Genomic DNA, 20,282 nt, shown 5'->3' on the forward strand with positions numbered 1-20,282 from the left:
AGTTTTTGGGGAAGCAAAAACGTGGAGAAAGTATTTATGGAAGGGAGTGGAAGACAAAGACACGTTCTTCAGGATTCAGTTTCAGATTTCTGTGAAAGAAGAGTTTTACAAGTGTAACATGGTGTTTGCCAAAATTGTTGAAGTATTTAAATCAAGGCTCTCCAGTGCCATTCCTGGGAAGATGACCGTAGGTCCGCTGGTTTTCCATTCCAGCGTTACACTTAACAACCAAGAGCAGCTCATTGACTTAGCTGGACTTGCTGGAATCTCCCAGCTCTTCGAGCTTTGCTGCATTAAAAGAGACCTGGACCAGGACCAAGACTGCAGAACCCACATTAACACCAAGAGACCAGTGCAAACAGAATGATGTCACACAGGCCACTGGTAAAACTGAACAGAAAATACAGAATAAACTAACAGCATTATAAAACTGAATCCAACAGGCAATTCAAAAACAACAGCAGGACTCTGATAAGAACCAGTGATTTTGATTCGTGCCTGGCCAGTTAGTCTTGGAGGACTGGAATGTAGTCCAGCTGATAGATGGAGTGCACTTCCTCTCCTGGAAGATCTCTCCACAGGGTATAAATTGACTGCTTCCTGAAGTTGCACCCAGACAATTAGGCCTCCCCTCTCTGAGACTGACTGTGCCTGCGCTGTGAACGAGCGCCCGCACACGCGCGACCTGTGGTGTAGGTTCAGTACAGTAGTCGGCACCTGGTGCAATAAGAGTCATCACGAGCAATTCAGAGAAATCGGACACCTGGCTTCAGAGAAGGAGGGTGCAGGGAGTGGGGGAGGCGAGAGAGAAGAGAGATGGGCGGAGAGGCATCTAGTCAGTGTGATAAGAGATCCCTCTTGGTCATACAGAACACAGTGGAGAGAGCATCTCCTGTGGCCCATCCTTTCATTTACCAGGGATCTTCGTTTTCTGTCACCGCTTGTCTCTCTCCCCCTTCCCTCAGTCTCGCGTTCTCTCTGCAGGGGTCTTCCCTTCTTTAACACTCCAGCATTCACCTTCTGCTTTCTCAGGCTCATTTGTGAGGGCTTAATTAAGGTTACTGGTTGAAAGGGTGGTGCGATAAGTGCTGTAGGAATAGCAGAACAATCAAAGGAGCTGTTACGTTAAAAGGGGGGTTGGTATTAATAGCTGCAAATTCCTTCTTTTCTCGCTTTTCCTGGAGAGACTTTGGTTTCTCTGGGGCACGATGCGCTCTGGCCTGTCTGCCAGTGTGAGGGTGCATCACTCTCTCTGCTATCTGTGTTTTTCACAGGGCAGGAGGGACTGTGTCCCAGTCTGTATCTCTCTGCTGGGGCACTGGGGCACACAGCTGGACTTCTCTCTGTCTCTGCTGGGGCACTGGGGCACTGGGACACACAGCTGGACTTCTCTCTGTCTCTACTGGGGCACTGGGACACACAGCTGGACTTCTCTCTGTCTCTGCTGGGGCACTGGGGCACTGGGACACACAGCTGGACTTCTCTCTGTCTCTACTGGGGCACTGGGACACACAGCTGGACTTCTCTCTGTCTCTGCTGGGGCACTGGGGCACTGGGGCACACATCTGGACTTCTCTCTGTCTCTACTGTGGCACTGGGACACACAGCTGGACTTCTCTCTGTCTCTGCTGGGGCACTGGGACACACAGCTGGACTTCTCTCTGTCTCTGCTGGGGCACTGGGACACACAGCTGGACTTCTCTCTGTCTCTGCTATGGCACTGGGGCACACAGCTGGACTTCTCTCTGTCTCTGCTGGGGCACTGGGACACACAGCTGGACTTCTCTCTGTCTCTGCTGTGGCACTGGGGTACACAGCTGGACTTCTCTCTGTCTCTGCTGGGGCACTGGGACACACAGCTGGACTTCTCTCTGTCTCTGCTGTGGCACTGGGGTACACAGCTGGGCGTCTCTCTGTCTCTACTGTGCTCTGTACCATCCTATTTCAATAGGCAGTTTGTAAACACTGTGATTGAACAACACTGATGTTTGGGTTTAGCCAGCATGTGTTCTCTGTAGTAAGAGCTTTAGAGTTCGAGTTTATTGTGGGAATTAATCATCAGGATGTCCCCCTCACTCTGCAGTACCTCTCTTTGACACACAACTCCCACTCTCTCCTTCTGTCCAGAGTATGATCTCCTCCATCGTGAACAGCACCTACTACGCCAATGTGTCCTCCACTAAGTGCCAGGAGTTTGGCCGATGGTACAAGAAGTACAAGAAAATCAAAGGTGAGGCTGCTGAACGGGGGCAACCAGACAGACTGAGTGACCTGCACTGCTGGCCTGACGGCATCTCTGCTGACTGCTTCTCCTGAGGTGACCTGTGAAGCTGAGGGGGGCTGGGATGCTCTGAGAGAGAGAGAGAGAACTGCAGACAGGACAGCCAGGGCCCAGATAGGCCTGGTTTGCATTATCCGCTAATGTCTCCCTTAATATAGCAGTGGGAACTAAACGCTCCTCTCCCTAATCAAAACCAGTGCTTCCCCCAGTTTAACTCGGGGGTCCTGTTACACGCGGCCATATATAGGCCGGCCTGCTGAAGAATGTGCCTTTTCTTTTTTTTTTGACTTAGAAATTATTTCTTTTCCCCCCAAAAAAAAAAAATGGAGCAATTGCGCAGCAGAGCAGATCAAAGTCAGTACAGAAACCCCAAACAGAATAAAAGCCCGGCGCTCTGACAGGCAGCGTCGGGTTACAGAGCGCCAGTATTAGTTCTGGTCTGTGCCTTTCGAAAACAGGCCTCCCCGCCGCGCTGTCAGCCGCGCAGGGCCAGATGTGAGGGCTGATGGGGAGGGGGGGGGGAGGAGTGTCATTGGAGCACGCAGCTGCAGGGCCCGACTGGTGCGACCTCATTGGCTGTCCCACGTGTCAGCCTCCGCCGTGCTGATAAAACTCCTGAATCACTGGCTTGGACGCTCCTCCTGTGTGGTGCACATCGCGCCCTTCCCCAGAGTGTGGAGCTAACCGCTGATGGCCGTGATACAGCTGTGGCCGCAGGGTAATTTTTTATTTTTGCGTGGCCACGAACAATTTGGGAGAGTCCATCACACCCCCCCCCTTTATCAAGCCCCGTAGCTGCATCGAAACCCCTCAGTGCAGCTCTCCAGTAAGTAACTGCAGAAATGAAGAGGCAACATCCTCACTTTAACAAAAAAAAAAAGTTTTGGGGGTCTTCCAAATCGAACATGCATTATTTAAGTCATTTCAGCCGGGACGATGTCGTCTGATTTCACCACTCTGGATTTCGGTCCAGTGGGAAAGGCAAATGAGAAGATAATGAGTGTCAGTGAGAGGTCCTCACAAGCACTGCGCTCATGGCCCAGACTCTGCGGTGCTCTGCAAGTGTGCCTGCTGCTCCTTCCCTTGTCTCACCCTCTCCTCTCCTCAGGGGATTATCTGGAGAAGATGTGGTCTGGACGGGAGAACTCGGAGATCAAAGGTGAGATTCCGGCCCCTCCCAAGTGCCTGTCCGAGGAAACGTTCGAAGATCTGGTTCCTTGGTGCTTCGTCGTTTGCATGCTGGATCGAGTTCAGTTGTGGAGGGACAGTGTGACGCTCTCCCATCTCTCCTTCCTCTCGCAGTGGAACGGGACAGCCTGGCTGACTTCTGCGTCCTGGGCCAGCGCCCCCCACACCTGTCAGGCCTGGCACAGCTTGGGTCACTGGGGGCCGGTGGGGGGGCCCTGGTCAAGGGGGCCGGAGGAACTGGGGAGCCTCAGACCCAGACACAGCAGTCCCAGCAGCAGCAGCAGCAGCAGCAGCAATCCCAGCAACAGCAACAGCAACTGTCCCCACACAACCAGCTCCATCACAGCCCCCCGCTGCGCGCCCAGGTGCCGCCGCCAGCCGCCCTGCAGCCCCTGCTGACGCCGGGGGGGCTGCTGTCACCTCAGCTCAGTCCCCAGCTGGTGCGGCAGCAGCTGGCCATGGCGCACCTCATCAACCAGCAGCTAGCGGTCAGCCGGCTCCTGGCACACCAGCACCCCCAGGCCATCAACCAGCAGTTCCTGAACCACCCTCCCCTGCCCCGGCCCTCGAAGCCCAGCGAGCCTGGGGCCAGCCCGGCCCCCACGGAGGTCTCCCCCGACATCTACCAGCAGGTCCGCGATGAGCTGAAGAGGGCCAGCGTCTCCCAGGCTGTGTTCGCCCGCGTGGCCTTCAACCGCACGCAGGTACGGAACTGCGCATGCACGGGCATTGCACTGCACAGGCAGAACCCTGCTCAGACACAGGCACAACACTGTACAGATACAGGCATAACACTGCTCAGACACAGGCATAACACTGCACTGCACAGGCATAACCCTGCTCAGACACAGGCACAACACTGTACAGATACAGGCATAACACTGCTCAGACACAGGCATAACACTGCACTGCACAGGCATAACCCTGCTCAGACACAGGCATAACCCTGCTCAGACACAGGCATAACCCTGCTCAGACACAGGCATAACACTGCTCAGGCACAGGCACAACACTGTACAGATACAGGCATAACCCTGCTCAGACACAGGCATAACCCTGTACAGACACAGGCATAACACTGTACAGATACAGGCATAAACCTGCACAGACACAGGCATAACACTGTACAGATACAGGCATAAACCTGCACAGACACAGGCATAACCCTGTACAGATACAGGCATAAACCTGCACAGACACAGGCATAACACTGTACAGATACAGGCATAAACCTGCACAGACACAGGCATAACACTGTACAGATACAGGCATAAACCTGCTCAGACACAGGCATAACCCTGCTCAGACACAGGCATAACCCTGCACAGACACAGGCATAACACTGTACAGACACAGGCATAACACTGTACAGACACAGGCATAACACTGCTAAGACACAGGCATAACACTGTACAGACACAGGCATAACCCTGCTCAGACACAGGCATAACACTGCTCAGACACAGGCATAACCCTGCACAGACACAGGCATAACCCTGCTCAGACACAGGCATAACCCTGCTCAGACACAGGCATAACCCTGCTCAGACACAGGCATAACACTGTACAGACACAGGCATAACACTGTACAGACACAGGCATAACCCTGCTCAGACACAGGCATAACACTGCACTGCACAGGCACAACACTGTACAGATGCAGGCATAAACCTGCACAGACACAGGCATAACACTGCTTAGACACAGGCATAACACTGTACAGACACAGGCATAACACTGTACAGACACAGGCACAACACTGCACAGACACAGGCATAACACTGTACAGATACAGGCATAAACCTGCACAGACACAGGCATAACACTGCTTAGACACAGGCATAACACTGTACAGATACAGGCATAACACTGCTTAGACACAGGCATAACACTGTACAGACACAGGCATAACACTGTACAGACACAGGCATAACACTGTACAGATACAGGCATAACACTGTACAGACACAGGCATAACCCTGCACAGACACAGGCATAACACTGCTTGGACACAGGCATTACACTGCTCAGACACAGGCATAACACTGTACAGATACAGGCATAACCCTGCTCAGACACAGGCATAACCCTGCTCAGACACAGGCATTACACTGCTCAGACACAGGCATAACACTGTACAGATACAGGCATAACCCTGCTCAGACACAGGCATAACCCTGCTCAGACACAGGCATAACACTGTACAGATACAGGCATAACACTGTACAGATACAGGCATAACCCTGCTCAGACTCAGGCATAACACTGCTTAGACACAGGCATAACACTGCTTAGACACAGGCATAACACTGCTCAGACTCAGGCATAACACTGTACAGATACAGGCATAACCCTGCTCAGACACAGGCATAACCCTGCTCAGACACAGGCATAACACTGTACAGATACAGGCATAACACTGTACAGATACAGGCATAACACTGCTCAGACTCAGGAATAACACTGCTTAGACACAGGCATAACACTGTACAGATACAGGCATAAACCTACACAGACACAGGCATAACACTGCACAGACACAGGCATAACACTGTACAGATACAGGCATAAACCTGCACAGACACAGGCATAACCCTGCACAGACACAGGCATAACACTGTACAGACACAGGCATAACACTGCTTAGACACAGGCATAACACTGTACAGACACAGGCATAACACTTTACAGACACAGGCATAACACTGTACAGATACAGGCATAACACTGTACAGATACAGGCATAAACCTGCACAGACACAGGCATAACACTGCTTAGACACAGGCATAACACTGTACAGATACAGGCATAACACTGCTTAGACACAGGCATAACACTGTACAGACACAGGCATAACACTGTACAGACACAGGTATAACACTGTACAGATACAGGCATAACACTGTACAGACACAGGCATAACACTGTACAGACACAGGCATAACCCTGCACAGACACAGGCATAACACTGCTTGGACACAGGCATTACACTGCTCAGACACAGGCATAACACTGTACAGATACAGGCATAACCCTGCTCAGACACAGGCATAACCCTGCTCAGACACAGGCATTACACTGCTCAGACACAGGCATAACACTGTACAGATACAGGCATAACCCTGCTCAGACTCAGGCATAACACTGCTTAGACACAGGCATAACACTGTACAGACACAGGCATAACACTGCTCAGACTCAGGCATAACACTGCTTAGACACAGGCATAACACTGTACAGATACAGGCATAAACCTACACAGACACAGGCATAACACTGCACAGACACAGGCATAACACTGTACAGATACAGGCATAAACCTGCACAGACACAGGCATAACCCTGCACAGACACAGGCATAACACTGTACAGACTCAGGCATAACACTGCTTAGACACAGGCATAACACTGCTCAGACTCAGGCATAACACTGTACAGACACAGGCATAACACTGCTCAGACTCAGGCATAACACTGCTAAGACACAGGCATAACACTGTACAGATACAGGCATAAACCTACACAGACACAGGCATAACACTGCACAGACACAGGCATAACACTGTACAGATACAGGCATAAACCTGCACAGACACAGGCATAACCCTGCACAGACACAGGCATAACACTGTACAGACACAGGCATAACACTGCTTAGACACAGGCATAACACTGTACAGACACAGGCATAACACTGTACAGATACAGGCATAAACCTGCACAGACACAGGCATAACACTGTACAGACACAGGCATAACACTGTATAGATACAGGCATAACCCTGCACAGACACAGGCATAAACCTGTACAGACACAGGCACAACACTGTACAGACACAGGCACAACACTGCTTAGACACAGGCATAAACCTGCACAGACACAGGCACAACACTGTACAGATACAGGCACAACATTGCTTAGACACAGGCATAAACCTGCACAGGCACAGGCATAACACTGTAGAGACACAGGCACAACACTGCTTAGACACAGGCATAAACCTGCACAGACACAGGCATAACTGCTTAGACACAGGCATAAACCTGCACAGACACAGGCACAACACTGCACAGACACAGGCACAACACTGCACAGGCACAGGCACAACACTGCTTAGACACAGGCACAACACTGCACAGACACAGGCACAACACTGCACAGACACAGACATAAACCTGCACAGACACGGGCACAACACTGCACAGGCACAGGCACAACACTGCACAGACACAGACATAAACCTGCACAGACACGGGCACAACACTGCACAGACACAGGCACAACACTGCACAGACACAGACATAAACCTGCACAGACACGGGCACAACACTGCACAGACACAGGCACAACACTGCACAGACGCAGGCACAACACTGCACAGGCACAGGCACAACACTATGCAGACACAGGCACAACACTGCACAGACACAGGCACAACACTGCACAGACACAGGCACAACACTGCACAGGCATAAGGCATAACACTACACAGACACAGGCACAAGACTGCACAGACACAGGCATAACACTGTACAGACACAGGCACAACACTGTACAGACACAGGCATAACCCTGCACAGACACAGGCATAAACCTGCACAGACACAGGCATAACACTGCACAGACACAGGCATAAACCTGCACAGACACAGGCACAACACTGTACAGACACAGGCATAACACTGCTTAGACACAGGCATAAACCTGCACAGGCACAGGCATAAACCTGCACAGACACAGGTTCAACACTGCACAGACACAGGCACAACACTGCTTAGACACAGGCATAAACCTGCACAAGCACAGGCATAACACTGCACAGACACAGGCACAACACTACACAGGCACTGCCCATGTACAGGTATAACACTGCACATGCTCAACATTGCACAGGCACAGGCACAACACTGCAGACACAGGCATAAAACTGCACAGACATGGGCACAACACTGCACAGACACAGGCACAACACTATGCAGACACAGGCACAACACTGCACAGACAGAGACATAAACCTGCACAGACACGGGCATAACCCTGCTCAGACACAGGCACAACACTGCACAGACACAGGCACAACACTGCACAGGCACAGGCATAACACTACACAGACACAGGCACAACACTGTACAGACACAGACAAAAAACTGCTTAGACACAGGCATTACACTGCTCAGACACAGGCATAACCCTGCTTAGACACAGGCATAACACTGTACAGACACAGGCATAACAATGCACAGACACAACACTGCCCAGACACAGGCACACTACTGCCCAGACACAGGCCCACCACTGCACAGACACAGGCATAACCCTGCACAGGCACAACACTGCACAGGCACTGCCCATGTACAGGTATAAAACTGCACAGGCTCAACACTGCACAGGTATGACACTGCACAAGCACGACACTGAACATGAACAGACACAACAATGCACAGACACAGTCATAACCCTGCACAGGGACAGGCACAACACTGTATCTGCCCAGGCAAAACACTGGACATTGCCAGCTGCACCACTGCACTTGCACAGTTACAGAACTGCACCTGTCGTGATTCTACACTACACCTGCACAGGTATGACAGCACCTCCCCAGAACAGCACTGCACCCACATAGGTAGAACTTGTCACCCACCTGGGACAAATACAAAGAAACAGAAATACCATTTAGTTTTTCCACATTACAGGTGTGTAGGGTGCATGTGTAGCTACATAAGGACAAGTCCAATCTGCTGCTGTCTTTGTCTGCTCTGCTTTGTTTTTGGTGTTGTGCCCTGGTTGCTTATCTTAGACTACTACACCTAGCTGACATTTTGACTTCTTTGCTGCATCTTTTCTTTTTGAACTGTTTTCTGAATTGCTTGGGTTTTAAAATACTTTGCCGTGGATGTGAAGTGTTGTCAAACAAAACCCTGTTCATTCTGCCCTAGACATATTTAAGAAATCGCTGCTCTGCTACAGCTATGCAAACAACCTTTAACAGGTCCCCAGTTAATGATGTACCAGGGATGTTCAAACACAGCCATTGTAAGCATTTTTATTAGCATGAGCCTCAGATGCATAAATGTCACACACCGGGTAACTGTCACTTTGTAACTCAAGAGGGCAGTTGTGAAACTGGCACTCGGGACGCTGTTAATGCTAATTTAAGAACAAAGGTTGGGTAGAGGAGGAGAGAAGACCTTTTGGCCATTTTGCTCATTTGATTTCAAGAAACCAATCCTCTTCTCTGTGAAGGAGTGCCTTCCTTCCATCTCCAGTCCTGCATGCGTTTCTAACAGTGAGGACTCTGAACTGCTGTATCAGGTTCTCTTGTGGGTCTGCTCTGTGCAGGAAGGTGATCTCTGTGAGACCGGGAATGACTCTGATGGTTCTTCTTTGAACTTTGTTTCTGAATATGCCATCTATAATACTTTTTCCTTGATTACATCTCATCTGTGGATTTCAATTTGACAGTCTTCTGTAGAAAAAGTCATCACTGCTGCAGTCAATCAAATCACAGTCTTGGATCAGTCTTGATTGACGTTGTTGTATGTTCAAGGAAACGAGACAAGTTGATCAGAGAATCAATTCATTTCAAATCCATTCGCTACATGACTACACACTAGAACGCTTTTCGCGTTTAACTCGTTTTGTAGCTCTTATTCCACAGTTTTACATAATGTAGAAAAGATGGAAAAACAAAAACTGTTCTGGCCCCATCTGACCCCAAGCTTTAGACCAGAAAACGTTGAGAAAAATATCTTTAATCCAGTGAACAGTTCAATCAAATTGTACACCCTGAGAGCGTAAGGAAGGATTAAACCACCTGGCAAGAAAGCCTGTTCCAAACACCCAAACCTCATGGAGGACGGACTGTTTCCTTTGAGTTTCCAGCTGTGACTCTTGTATCCTTGTTTCCAATAGTGCAATAGTGCCCTGTGTTGACCCTTTTACAGTCCTTAAGATTTTATATTCTGGAACAAAATCTCATCTCGGTCACCTTTGTTCTAGACTGAAGAGATTTAGTTCCCCCAGCTGATCTGTATATGACAAACTCTTGAGTTCACCTAAGCACTCAAGAAGTGAAATAAAAACCCGAGCCAGGCTGCTGTGTCAGAGCTGCTCATTTTCATTTGGCGGGGCTCTGGGGGTGGGATCACAGGGAGGTAACGTATCCAGCTCTGCCATGTGGAGCAGAGTGTGTGGGTCCTTTCCTCTGAAAGGCAGCAGCTGTGCCAGGGGGGGGGTGTGTGCTGTCTGATCAGTGGGCAGAGGGTAGGAGGCAGTGAGAGTGGGGCCCCTCTGTTCCCCCCGGGAGAGTCCCAGTGGACCCGGAGGGCCCTCCTTATACCCCGCTGCCTGGCTCTGTGAGCGAGCCTTGGCACTAGTAGGCCAGTGATGGGACTGCTCACACTGATGGGGAATTAAGGATAAGCTCATGAAATATGCAGCACGCCTGTGTGCCGAGCTGTTTTGGGGGGGAAATTAGACATGAAGCTCAGACTGTAATCAAGCAGCCTTGTAGAGCCCTGCAGTACAGGACATTGAGTACTGTACAAAAGTTATTTTGTACAGTATTTCAAGAAATCTAAATTTGTACTTGTATGTAAGTGCAACTTGCTTTGCGTTAGCGAAGTGCACAGTTCTGCTCCACAGTACGTTAGCGCAGAGCAGCGTAGCATGCTGGAAGAGCTCAGGACGGACAGATAGTGTTTGTGCAGTGAAGCACTGTAGAGCTCTGCAGCAGTAAGGCACACAACTGCAGTGATCCTGCTGCTCCAGAGCTGCTGGGCCTGTGTTTGAGGGGACGGGTGTCTTCAGTGTCAGGGAGAGTGAGCTGATGGCGTTGATTGGGCAAGCAGAGGGACGGCGGCCAGGCATGCAGCACATGCCTCTCGTCCTGGAGCCAGTCCTGTCCCGGGACACACAGCCAGTGCGGGATTGCAGCAGGCTCTGCGACACACGTGCGTGCGCTCACACGGCCTTGCGCGCACGCAGACACACAGCAGCATGCACACCTGGCGTATTGAGATTCTGCAAGGATAAATTCCGCCTCATTAGAGGCCAGCCGAGCGTGACCTGTAACGGGTGGAAGGCGATGAGCATGGCAGGGGCTGGCTGTGTGACACGCTGTGGGCGTCACGGCACATTCCCCGCTCCCCGTACGCTCGCTAGCTCTCCTTCCTCGAGGGGTCAGAGCTCGCACGAGCCACTCTCCCACAAACTGGTCTCCTGACACACAGTCGGACGGACAGGTTTTGTGTTCTAGCCAGAGATGCTCTCTGTGCGCGCGAGTACTCTGTAGTCTGCAGATTGCTTACAGAGCAGGCCCCCTCCGCTAAGTCTGGAAGCCCAGCGCCTCAGGGCCTGCGCCAGTCAGCTGCTCTCCCTCACCGCGCGTGTGTCTGTGTGTGCCAGGGCCTGCTCTCAGAGATCCTGAGGAAGGAAGAGGACCCCCGCTCGGCCTCCCAGTCCCTGCTGGTGAACCTGAAGGCCATGCAGAACTTCCTGAACCTGCCGGAGGCGGAGAGGGACCGCATCTACCAGGAGGAGCGGGAGCGTAGCATGAACCCCCCCTCGGGGCTGCCCCCCTCCTCCGCCCCCAGCCCGGGGGGCCCCAGGCTCACACAGGTACACCGCGCGGCCCCAGTCCCGTGCCCGGCTCTGTCTGTGTGTCTGCGGGACAACGCAAGTGTGTCTCTTCTGCGTGCATGTGTCTCTGCGTCCGGGACATGCTCTCAGACACAGGCTCCCTAGGGTGCTGGCTGTGTGTGCACTCCATCACAGCTGGAAAGTTCGAGAAACAGGCAATGGGAAAGACAGATGGAATGGCTCGGTTATAAACTCCAGGACAGGCAGGCCCATGCATCGGTGGGTAAATGATTAGACGGACAAGTCAGGAGCGATGTTCTGGAATTTCAGATCATGATGCATGGTAGTTCAGGTAGGGAGCTCCGTCAGCATGCGTGGGCTGCGAAAGAGCAGGTAAAGGTTTATTCCATGCTGAAAAGAGAAGAAAAGAAACACAACGTTTTGGCTGTGTAGCCTTCTTTGGGTGTGGTATCCTGGTATGATATCCTGGTCCCATCATCCTGCTGGACAATATTTCTGTTGTGTCCCTGCTGGAACAGATTACTGCGCGGGAGCTCAGGTCCTTAGTTCACAGTCCTTCCTCACAAATTTGACTTTACTATTTACCCTGTTTGGAGCTGCCAGCTGTGCAATACTCAGCTTTATGGGGCAATGGAGCATTCCTGTATTGCACAGGAGAATGATGACCTGCAGACATGGTTCTCTCACATGTCCGCATATCAGAGACATTGGTCTTTTGGCAGGCAGGCTATGTGGCTCCCTCCAGGGGAGCTAGTGCCAAGTGGAGCAGGCATCGTGCAGGCATCATGGTAAACCCACGGGTGCCCGTTGAGCTCCAGGAGTGGCCCACAGGGCGAGCTCGCGCCCTTACCCGGTGGCACTCTGCCAAGTGTGCAGGATGGGTCCCGGACTCCTACTGCCAGAGCTCCATTTTCCCAATGTGGCCTGACATTACGTCTTCAAAGCATGAGGCAGATATTCAAGTTATTTAAGACGGGCATCTCAGAAGTCATGTAGTATGTCTACCATTCGTCTGACATTGACGGCACCACTTACTTGAAAGGGAATGCCCCTGCAACAGGAAGTGAAGCGGTCCACTGTTTGTAGAATGCAATAAGAGCTATCAGAGTTCTGTATGGCCGAGCCCGAAATTCTTTGCATCCAGCAGAGTCACCGGTGGCTTCTGCTCCACAGTCACGCAGACCCACTGTATTTTCCAGACTATCGCAGGTGTGTGTGTGTGAAACTCATGAAGGGATGACATTCCACTGAAATGAAGGCTTGTTGTTCATGCTCTGGCACATTTCCTGAAAGGCCTGCATGAGGTTTTAATTGAGTATCCACTTCGAAAAGCATTGCACACGATTAACTGCCGATGGCCCGTCACATCGTGTGCGGATGTCTGCCAAGCTGTTCTCCTCTCTATCCATCGCCGATTCTGGTCAGTAGTAGCAAAGCGCATGCCGTTTGAGATCTGTCTTATTTCATGGTGTGCTCTGTCTCTCTCCCCTCCACCTCAGCCGAAGCCCCCAGGTCCAAGCCCTGAGCTGCCCCTCAAAGTGGAGTCCCTGGTCAACATCACATCGGCCATCTATGACGAGATCCAGCAAGAGATGAAGAGAGCCAAGGTCTCACAAGCGCTGTTCGCCAAGGTGGCCGCCAACAAGAGCCAGGTCAGCCAGGGGTCAGGGGCCTCACACTGTTGCAGAGTTTCTGCTTGGCAGTCCATGAATAAACAACAGGCTGGGGTTCCCAGAATGCAGGAATTCAGGTTATCCAGGGGCGATCCCCCTTTTCTCCAGCCACTTAAAAGTATACCTCAGGTCAGAGGTTACCTGCTGCCGGCTCCTTTGTCTGTTTTACATATTCACTTACTGTATCACTGTATCCACTGGTTGAACTGGGAACTGGGAACTTGTTGAACTGGGAATTCAACAAGTGGGCTTTCTTTACCACAGTCTGGATTAGTAATGCATTGTGAGCTTTCAGACAAGCCTTTTATTATTGTTCTTTCTGTGGTCATATGATTGTATAGGTTGTAAAAAAGTCACTTTTAAACTCTCTGATATACTTTGTTTCATCAGTTTGCTGCTGCTTTATAATAGCGTGCCCTTACACACTTTACAAATGTGCTTTTATGCTGCTGTAGATGTCTTACTTTTTTTCTCCATACTTCTGAACTGAACCTTCCCTGAGCTCTGTGCCTCAAACACTGTACTTCTAAATTATGTTTTAACGTTCTGTTCCCTGCTGAACTAAATCTATTTGACCTCGATGTAATTTCTTAAACTGTAATTTCTGCAGAATCATTTTTTTTAAAAGTAAGTTTTGCTTGTAGACTCAAAAATATATTTTTTGTTTTGTGTTTAAAATATATTTTAAAAATACCATTATGCAGTCAGATGTGCAATCGCTTTTCCAACCTGCGTTTTGGAAGCTGAAGTGTCCCACACGTATGGTCTCTAGTTTGGCACATTCATTGCTAGAAAAACAGTGTACAGTACAACAAAGTCTTCTCCTTGGTGTCTATGTTATGTGGCCTCTAGCCTTCTCATTAGATTAAGCACCTTGCCTTACCTGTACATGTGGTCAGCCCATATGCACATCGAAATATTTACATTTTGTTCAGATTCCTGTGCCTGTGGAGCATTTTTGTAATACGATTTGCTCTTCCACCTCTTCCCTTTTCTAGACGCTGCATGTTCAGATTAGACTACTCCTCTCTGTCCTCTGTCACTAAGTCTCTTCCAAGAGTGTCTTTGTGTATATGCTGTACACAAGTGTGTGCATGTGGGGGCTGAATGCATACAAATGAATACGATAAACACAAGTGTTTATGAGGAAGGTGCACAGGGAGCGACAGATGACAGCAGCACAGTGGCATGTTTTTCAAACTTCCTATCTGATTGTGAGCGGGTTCCCATTGCTGAAATTCTCTATTTGATCACATCTCTGGCGTAGATTAACAATACAATCAGCCGGGATGCAACAGGAGATAAAAATGAGTTTGAATACCAAAGGGGGGCTAGTTTACACAGCAGAATATCATCAAAGAGAGAAAATATATTCCATACCCCACACCAGAGTTCTGTTTATAAAATGAAAAGATCAGGCATGCATTATGAGTCATTTTTGCTCGCACAGTAAGATTCTGTGGAGGATTTCTATTTTATTACAGAACTACTGCTATGGTATAATGAATAGATATTGGTCTTGTGGCAGTTGTTGTAGTTGTTCTAATCAATATTTTTATCAGGGTGTAGTGAGCTGACAGTAACCTCACAAGCTGTTTTTACTCCACAATATCTCTTTTTTTAAGATGCATTTCACACATTTGTGGGATTTAGGTTCTGCTTTTGTTTGTGTAATAGGATTTATTATGAACAGATGATCTGGGAGGCTGAGAGAGAGGGAGGGCAGGAGAGGGAGGCAGTGTGGGGTAAGAGAGAGGCGAGAGTTTGTGAGAGAAGGAGGGAGGAGGGAGGCAGGTGGTGTGAGGTAGCTGTGGTAGCGAAGTTGTAGTGTGTGTGCCTGCGCGTCTGTGTGTGTACTCAGCTCCAGATTGGGGTGATCCCTCGTGGGGTTGGGGTCACGGCTCAGTGACCCCAGCTGCTGCAGCTGGCTGCCCCCCTACAGTAGGAGGAGGGGCTGGGGGGGGCTGGGGAAGGAGGAGAGTAGATCAGGTTATTAACACACCGCGCTCTGCATGCACAACAGCTGGTGTCACAGCCTGGGCCACTCTAGCGGAGATAATCAAATCTTCCCCTTCTCTGTCTCTTCCTTGCTCCTTCTCTCTCTCACTCTCTCTCACTCCCCCTCTTCCTGTCCGCTGTCTTTCTTCCTCTCTCTCCCTCTCATTCTCCTTTCTTACCTGCACATACAGAGGTCTTAGCTGAGAGGAAAATTACAGAGGACTTTGATGAGACTGGAGAGTTGGAGTCACACCTGAAGACAGGCTAACAGGGCAGGAATGCTTCACAATGGGGTCCCATCACCTGTGTGTTCTGTTTGAATAGGGCACTATACTCCAAGGCTCTCTCTCTCTCTCTTCCTCACTCCCAATGCAGACTATCCCCTTCTGTGTCTCTTTCAGTCCCTCAGTGCAGATGGCTCATCTGTCACTTCCTTCCTCTCTCTCAGGACTCTCTCTTTCTCCTGTTTCAGGGCTGGCTGTGTGAGCTGCTGCGATGGAAGGAGAGCCCCAGTCCGGAGAACCGCACGCTTTGGGAGAATCTCTGCACAATCCGCAGATTTCTAAGCCTGCCACAGGCTGACAGGGACCTGGTGTATGAGGAGGAGTCTCGACACCACCACAGCGAGAGGCTGCACACTGTACTGCACCTCCCTGACACTGCTCAGGTACAGTACACACTCAAACTGTACACACTGTACTGCACCTCCCTGACACTGCTCAGGCACAGTACACACTCACACTGTACACACTGTACTGCACCTCCCTGACACTGCTCAGGTACAGTACACACTCACACTGTACACACTGTACTGCACCTCCCTGACACTGCTCAGGTACAGTACACACTCACACTGTACACACTGTACTGCACCTCCCTGACACTGCTCAGGTACAGTACACACTCACACTGTACACACTGTACTGCACCTCCCTGACACTGCTCAGGTACAGTACACACTCACACTGTACACACTGTACTGCACCTCCCTGACACTGCTCAGGCACAGTACACACTCACACTGTACACACTGTACTGCACCTCCCTGACACTGCTCAGGTACAGTACACACTCACACTGTACACACTGTACTGCACCTCGCTGACACTGCTCAGGTACAGTACACACTCACACTGTACACACTGTACTGCACCTCCCTGACACTGCTCAGGTACAGTACACACTCACACTGTACACACTGTACTGCACCTCCCTGACACTGCTCAGGTACAGTACACACTCACACTGTACACACTGTACTGCACCTCCCTGACACTGCTCAGGTACAGTACACACTCACACTGTACACACTGTACTGCACCTCCCTGACACTGCTCAGGTACAGTACACACTCACACTGTACACACTGTACTGCACCTCCCTGACACTGCTCAGGTACAGTACACACTGTACTGCACCTCCCTGACACTGCTCAGGTACAGTACACACTCACACTGTACACACTGTACTGCACCTCCCTGACACTGCTCAGGTACAGTACACACTCACACTGTACACACTGTACTGCACCTCCCTGACACTGCTCAGGTACGGTACACACTCACACTGTACACACTGTACTGCACCTCCCTGACACTGCTCAGGTACAGTACACACTCACACTGTACACACTGTACTGCACCTCCCTGACACTGCTCAGGTACGGTACACACTCACACTGTACACACTGTACTGCACCTCCCTGACACTGCTCAGGTACAGTACACACTCACACTGTACACACTGTACTGCACCTCCCTGACACTGCTCAGGCACAGTACACACTCACACTGTACACACTGTACTGCACCTCCCTGACACTGCTCAGGTACAGTACACACTCACACTGTACACACTGTACTGCACCTCGCTGACACTGCTCAGGTACAGTACACACTCACACTGTACACACTGTACTGCACCTCCCTGACACTGCTCAGGTACAGTACACACTCACACTGTACACACTGTACTGCACCTCCCTGACACTGCTCAGGTACAGTACACACTCACACTGTACACACTGTACTGCACCTCCCTGACACTGCTCAGGTACAGTACACACTGTACTGCACCTCCCTGACACTGCTCAGGTACAGTACACACTCACACTGTACACACTGTACTGCACCTCCCTGACACTGCTCAGGTACAGTACACACTCACACTGTACACACTGTACTGCACCTCCCTGACACTGCTCAGGTACGGTACACACTCACACTGTACACACTGTACTGCACCTCCCTGACACTGCTCAGGTACAGTACACACTCACACTGTACACACTGTACTGCACCTCCCTGACACTGCTCAGGTACAGTACACACTCAAACTGTACACACTGTACTGCACCTCCCTGACACTGCTCAGGTACAGTACACACTCACACTGTACACACTGTACTGCACCTCCCTGACACTGCTCAGGTACAGTACACACTCACACTGTACACACTGCACTGCACCTCCCTGGCACTGCTCAGGTACAGTACACACTGTACTGCACCTCCCTGACACTGCTCAGGCACAGTACACACTCACACTGTACACACTGCACTGCACCTCCCTGACACTGCTCAGGCACAGTACACACTCACACTGTACACACTGTACTGCACCTCCCTGACACTGCTCAGGTACAGTACACACTCACACTGTACACACTGTACTGCACCTCCCTGGCACTGCTCAGGTACAGTACACACTCACACTGTACACACTGTACTGCACCTCCCTGACACTGCTCAGGCACAGTACACACTCAAACTGTACACACTGTACTGCACCTCCCTGACACTGCTCAGGTACAGTACACACTCACACTGTACACACTGTACTGCACCTCCCTGACACTGCTCAGGTACAGTACACACTCACACTGTACACACTGTACTGCACCTCCCTGGCACTGCTCAGGTACAGTACACACTCACACTGTACACACTGTACTGCACCTCCCTGACACTGCTCAGGCACAGTACACACTCAAACTGTACACACTGTACTGCACCTCCCTGACACTGCTCAGGTACAGTACACACTCACACTGTACACACTGTACTGCACCTCCCTGACACTGCTCAGGTACAGTACACACTCAAACTGTACACACTGTACTGCACCTCCCTGACACTGCTCAGGTACAGTACACACTCACACTGTACACACTGTACTGCACCTCCCTGACACTGCTCAGGTACAGTACACACTCACACTGTACACACTGCACTGCACCTCCCTGGCACTGCTCAGGTACAGTACACACTGTACTGCACCTCCCTGACACTGCTCAGGCACAGTACACACTCACACTGTACACACTGCACTGCACCTCCCTGACACTGCTCAGGCACAGTACACACTCACACTGTACACACTGTACTGCACCTCCCTGACACTGCTCAGGTACAGTACACACTCACACTGTACACACTGTACTGCACCTCCCTGACACTGCTCAGGTACAGTACACACTCACACTGTACACACTGTACTGCACCTCCCTGACACTGCTCAGGTACAGTACACACTCACACTGTACACACTGTACTGCACCTCCCTGACACTGCTCAGGCACAGTACACACTCACACTGTACACACTGCACTGCACCTCCCTGACACTGCTCAGGTACAGTACACACTCACACTGTACACACTGTACTGCACCTCCCTGACACTGCTCAGGTACAGTACACACTCACACTGTACACACTGTACTGCACCTCCCTGACACTGCTCAGGTACAGTACACACTCACACTGTACACACTGTACTGCACCTCCCTGACACTGCTCAGGTACAGTACACACTCACACTGTACACACTGTACTGCACCTCCCTGACACTGCTCAGGTACAGTACACACTGTACTGCACCTCCCTGACACTGCTCAGGTACAGTACACACTCACACTGTACACACTGTACTGCACCTCCCTGACACTGCTCAGGTACAGTACACACTCACACTGTACACACTGTACTGCACCTCCCTGACACTGCTCAGGTACGGTACACACTCACACTGTACACACTGTACTGCACCTCCCTGACACTGCTCAGGTACAGTACACACTCACACTGTACACACTGTACTGCACCTCCCTGACACTGCTCAGGTACGGTACACACTCACACTGTACACACTGTACTGCACCTCCCTGACACTGCTCAGGTACAGTACACACTCACACTGTACACACTGTACTGCACCTCCCTGACACTGCTCAGGCACAGTACACACTCACACTGTACACACTGTACTGCACCTCCCTGACACTGCTCAGGTACAGTACACACTCACACTGTACACACTGTACTGCACCTCGCTGACACTGCTCAGGTACAGTACACACTCACACTGTACACACTGTACTGCACCTCCCTGACACTGCTCAGGTACAGTACACACTCACACTGTACACACTGTACTGCACCTCCCTGACACTGCTCAGGTACAGTACACACTCACACTGTACACACTGTACTGCACCTCCCTGACACTGCTCAGGTACAGTACACACTGTACTGCACCTCC

At 50.8% G+C, this 20,282-nt stretch overlaps 1 protein-coding gene across 2 annotated transcripts in view; it reads left to right on the forward strand.

The window, feature by feature from the left end:
• satb2 (SATB homeobox 2) overlaps positions 1–20,282 on the forward strand; it is a 67,283-nt gene that overhangs the window by 29,430 nt on the left and 17,571 nt on the right. The window contains exons 6-11 of one of the 2 annotated variants that reach the window (XM_088605852.1): positions 2,128–2,230; positions 3,390–3,440; positions 3,584–4,173; positions 11,878–12,090; positions 13,572–13,724; positions 16,216–16,410. In XM_088605852.1, coding sequence (XP_088461978.1) covers positions 2,128–2,230; positions 3,390–3,440; positions 3,584–4,173; positions 11,878–12,090; positions 13,572–13,724; positions 16,216–16,410 — 1,305 coding nt within the window. The remainder of the gene's footprint in view (positions 1–2,127; positions 2,231–3,389; positions 3,441–3,583; positions 4,174–11,877; positions 12,091–13,571; positions 13,725–16,215; positions 16,411–20,282) is intronic. The other variant, XM_088605853.1, reaches the window with a different exon arrangement.

Source organism: Lepisosteus platostomus, chromosome 14 (assembly GCF_059453375.1).
Source record: "Lepisosteus platostomus isolate fLepPlt1 chromosome 14, fLepPlt1.hap1, whole genome shotgun sequence".
Classification (NCBI taxonomy): Eukaryota; Metazoa; Chordata; class Actinopteri; order Semionotiformes; family Lepisosteidae; genus Lepisosteus; species Lepisosteus platostomus.